Here is a 5000-nt window from a genome sequence, read left to right on the forward strand (position 1 = left end):
TTATGACTAATAACTTCACATTTACTGTATTTGAATATGATATGATAACCTACATACTGTATGACACAGTCGCTACACTGAACATGAGTCCACAAACCAGACCTATTGGCAGGTACACAGAAGCAGGCACATCCATCAGGTATAGATCGGTCTCTACACACCACATGTGACCTACCACAGCATCATCTGCCACCTGAAGGGTAGGTAAAGGGACTCCACTGCACACATTGGACTGAAAATTAGATCCTTGAGCTGCTTGTCAAATTGATTACAGGTCCCCCAGTCAGTCGCTGACTCTGGCACAGCTTCTCAGGACCTGTTCTGAGATCAGTCTCTCTGCAGCTGATCTGCTCCTAACCTTGGCTGTGTCTGTTCAAGAGTCGGCTGCCATATCGGGTGATAAATACCAGAGGTGGGAAACTTCGGCTTCAGAAAGTTAAGGTCTTAGCCTACCACGTATTCGTTATACCTGTGCAGTTGATACAGGTGGCTACCTGCCTGAATGAATAATTGTGCTAATTAGAAGCAAGCAGCAGATTTAGTGAATATGTGGTAGAGATTTTTCACTTCTGCCAAAAAGGCTCTGCAAACAACGAGTGCGCTGTGACACATCTGCACCAAAACTGGCAAGCATTTGGATAAACAATCAATTTTATTGAGCAGTGCCAAAAAAAGAAGAACAGAATCGCAATCTACATGGCGGCGACAGCAAACTGCGACACTGGTGTGTGGAGTTGTATTGAAAACAATGGGATCTAATGCAATCCAATGTCGAATACGGAGTACGCCACACTCATCATGACGGTGGAAAAGTGTGCGGAGCGCTTCTGCCCACCTCAATGAGCTTACGCTTTTATGCTAACGTTATGCTAACATTATGCTAAACGGTGGCTGCTTCAGGCTGAGTTGCTGCACGCACAGAGACGAGAAGGATATGTAGCATCTTATCTAACTCTGGGGGAGACGGTGAATTTATCGAGCAGCGCCGACAAAATAGAACAGAGTCATAATCTACATGGCGGCGACAGTAAACTGCGACACTGGTGTGCGGAGTTGTATTGATGCTCATTTCCCGAAAAAGGGAACATTTCTCCAAAAACAGCAGACCTAAGAGAGTCCAGACCCCCCCCCCCAGCTCACTCACCTTCTCCCTGCCGTCCAGTCCCCCGGCCTCGGGCCGCGTGCGGATGGTGAAGGGGGTGGCCAGCCGCAGCAGGATGCTCTGGAAGGTGCAGGGGATGCGGGGCGAGACGATCTCGAAGTGCTCGCGGAAGTTGGGCGTCCGGTGGGGCTCGCACTTGGCCTGCTTGCGCAGCCCCTCGCCCAGCTGGAGCACCTCCATGCGCGGGCCCAGCACCAGGTGGAAGGGGAAGGCCCGGCAGAAGGTGCTGAGGCTGATGCGCAGGTCCGGGGGCGAGCAGGACAGCTTGAGGGGCAGCGGCCGGGAGGAGGCCGAGCAGGAGCCCGGCGAGGAGGAGCGGCGGCGGCGGTGGGGGGAGGAGGAGGGGGAGGAGGGGGAGGAGGGGGAGAGGGGGGGAGGAGAGGGGGGAGACGTCCGGCTGCGGAGGCCGGTGCTGGCGGATCAGGAAGGAGAGGCAGGCGGGCGAGACGGAGGAGGGCGGGGAGGGGGAGGAGGAGGGGGGCGAGGGGGCGGGGGAGGAGGAGGAGTCGTCCCCACCTCCACCGCCACCACCACCACCGCCGCAGCTGCTGTCAATCCCGCCACCGCTGCCGTCGCCACCACCACCACCACCGCCGTGCTCCCCGTCGCGGTCGTCAGGGTCACAGTCCTCCTCGTTGTCGTTGTCGTTGTCGTCCGTGTCCACGAGCCGGGCGGGCGGCGCCTCCTCCACCGTCACCTCCGTGTGGTAGATGCGTCGGGCGGCGGCGCGGATCAGCCCCGGCATGGCCACGCCCACAGTCGGCGCCGGGTTGAAACAGTGCAATAACAGCGTCCCTCCTCCCCCTCCTCTTCCTCCTCCTCCTCCTCCTCCTCCTCCTCCACCACCTCCTCCTCTTCCTCCACCACCTCCCGCCTCCTCGTCCTCTCCTCCTCGGCCCCGGTGCGGAGGCGCTTCTTTGCATAGGAAGGAGGGGGCCTCGGCGGAGGCGCGGCGGCCGCAGGAGGTGCGGATGTGCTCCAGCAGCGCGTCGAAGCCGTTGAAGAAGTCCTGCAGGTTCCCCCCGACGGCCCGCAGCACCCGCTCGTTCTCCTCGAAGCACAGGCCGAAGAACTCCTCGCCGAAGCGCTGCCGCAGCTCCGGGAACGCCACGCCTGGGATGAAGACGAGAGGGGGGACGAGAACGAGCGTTGAGAACACAAGACACGCGTGCGGCGTTAACAGCAGATGCATCTGCTTCAGGCTACATACTGAGACAAACACATAGACGGGCCAGACAAGAGCAGAGATGTGTGTGCTCTCTCTCTCACACACACTCACTCTCTCTCTCTCACTCTCTCTCTCTCTCTCTCTCTCTCTCTCACACACACACACACACACACACACACACACACACAGAGAAGTGGAGAGGCAGAGGTCAGTGGTCAGAAATGATGATGCACTATCCTGCACACAGATGTACACTTACAAACCGAACGCCACATATCCTCAAGAGGAGTCATTTAGTAATTATTATATTATATAACTAAGCATAAGGTAGATGTTAGCTTCAAGTATAACTAAAAATGGAACCCGCAAACCATCGCCACCGCCAACACACTGATAGCTTATTGGCAGGTGAGAAAAATCTTAAACTATAATAAATCAGAACCCAATATGGCTATTCTTCCCCATTTTAATTACTTCCACCAATATCAACAAACGTTTCAAGCACGCTAAGCACACGTTCAGACACATTTGCATAGTTATAGAGACAGACACACACACACACACAGACACAGACACACACAGAGACACATAGACACACACATACACAAACAGACACACACACTCGCTACAAAACACACACACACACACACCCTACAAACACACACACACACACACACACACACATTACAAACACATGCGCACATACTCGCCCATGCACATGCAAGCATCTGCTGGTCAGTTACACAGCAATTTGCCGGAGAGAGAAAAACAGTGAGCTATTTCTGCTTCTTTAATAGGAGCGAGCAGATGTTTGGCTGTTTGACTGCTGACCTACGACACATAATAAGCCGGACCGCTCGCGCGCACAGCTCACACACGCCACACACACACGCCACACACACACGGCACACACACACGGAACACACGGAACACACGGCGGCAGGCTGGACCTGCCAACCCCCGCACACAGGGGGAGTCACAGCCACTGACCGCTTTCATAGCCCTCGACAAGCACCCCTAATGGACACGAGCCGACTCACACACACACACACACACACACACACACACACACATAAATACACACTCCCTCACGTAAGTAGGCTACATGTGTGCACAGAAGCATGGACACACAAAAGTGATAACTCACATGTACTCACACACACACACACACACACTGATAAGCAACCATACATGCTTGTATATAGATTGGAAATCAAATGTACATCCATAGACTTAACTTGCATGGATGTATGCATGCATGCATCTATGCCCACACAAATACACATGCGCATGTGCGCACACACACACACACACACACACACACACACACACACACTGATAAACAAACATACATGCTAATATATAAACTGAAAATGAAATGCACATACATTAGCTTGCATAGATGGATGTAGGCATATATGCCGCCCCATACACGCTCACATACACACATACACACATACACACATACACACACACACAGAGACACACAAGCGTGTGCACATACACACACACACACACACAAAGAAACACACAAATAAACATACAAGCACACACACACACACACACACACACACACACACACACACACACACAACACACGGCTAGCCCACATCGTCTCTCATCTGCATGATTCACATTGCACAAATAAACTAACCAAACCAAGTCTGACCACCGCATCCTTCCCTAATTCACCTAAACAATAAACACGAGTGCAATCACACGCACAGCCCCCCCTTCGCACTCCCACGCCCACACATGCAATAGCGTACACAATGGCAACGTGATTGCCGGAAAAAAGGGGGCTTCATGGACGCACTCAGCTGAGAGCCGCATGTGGCCGAGCATTGGTAGGGGTATGGAGGGAGAGAGAGAGAGGGATGGAGGGAGAGAGAGAGAGAGAATAATAACTGAAGCGAGAGGAGAGAGGGACAAGCTGACACTCGACGGCTGCAGCTTCACCACCATGGATGGAGACGGAACGTGCTGTGCTCCCTCCTACTGTCACCACACACACAACACCCACGCACACGCATACACACACACACACACACACACACACACACACACACACACACACACACACACACACACACACACACACACACACACGCACATGTCAGTGCCCACTCCCAGCTCAACAGCAGAGCAGTGCGGCGCTGGGGGAGGGGCTGGGGGGGATGGGGAGAACAAGTGGAGCCCGGGCCACAGATGACACCTGGGACACAAGAGGAGACGTCTGACACAAAACCCCAACCACCACCACCACCGCCATTATCATGATCCTCATCATCAACACCATCATAATCATCATCATCATCATCATAATCATCATCACTATCATAATCATCATCACCATCATCATCATGATAATCACCATCATCATCATCATCATCATGTTCTTCTTCTTCTTCTTCATCAAGAGCCAATATGTAAAAGCCGTCGGGGGTGTGAGAGGCTTGGCACAATACGATCACCTCGTCTCCAGACTACAACACAACTACTCGACTAGCTGAGAATACTGTGGGCAGAAGCTACCGCAGAAGCTCTCGCAAGCAGAGAGCGCGGTGTGTCTGTGGTCTAAAGCGTGAAGTGCACTGTTAAAGGCTGGTTGTATTTATTTAACTTCAGAGGGCTCCGGGGACGTAATGTAATAAACACCGAACGCGGCCT

General features: G+C 53.1%; 1 protein-coding gene across 1 annotated transcript in view; it reads right to left on the reverse strand.

Moving 5' to 3' along the window:
• Positions 1-5000, reverse strand: part of gucy1a2 (guanylate cyclase 1, soluble, alpha 2) — a 51377-nt gene that overhangs the window by 38872 nt on the left and 7505 nt on the right. Inside the window, exons 4-7 of the mRNA XM_062552461.1 lie at positions 2030-2275; positions 1754-1969; positions 1560-1678; positions 1145-1480 (exon numbers count right to left, since the gene is read on the reverse strand). Coding sequence (XP_062408445.1) covers positions 1145-1480; positions 1560-1678; positions 1754-1969; positions 2030-2275 — 917 coding nt within the window. The remainder of the gene's footprint in view (positions 1-1144; positions 1481-1559; positions 1679-1753; positions 1970-2029; positions 2276-5000) is intronic.

The sequence above is a fragment of the Sardina pilchardus genome, chromosome 13, assembly GCF_963854185.1.
Source record: "Sardina pilchardus chromosome 13, fSarPil1.1, whole genome shotgun sequence".
Lineage (NCBI taxonomy): Eukaryota > Metazoa > Chordata > Actinopteri > Clupeiformes > Clupeidae > Sardina > Sardina pilchardus.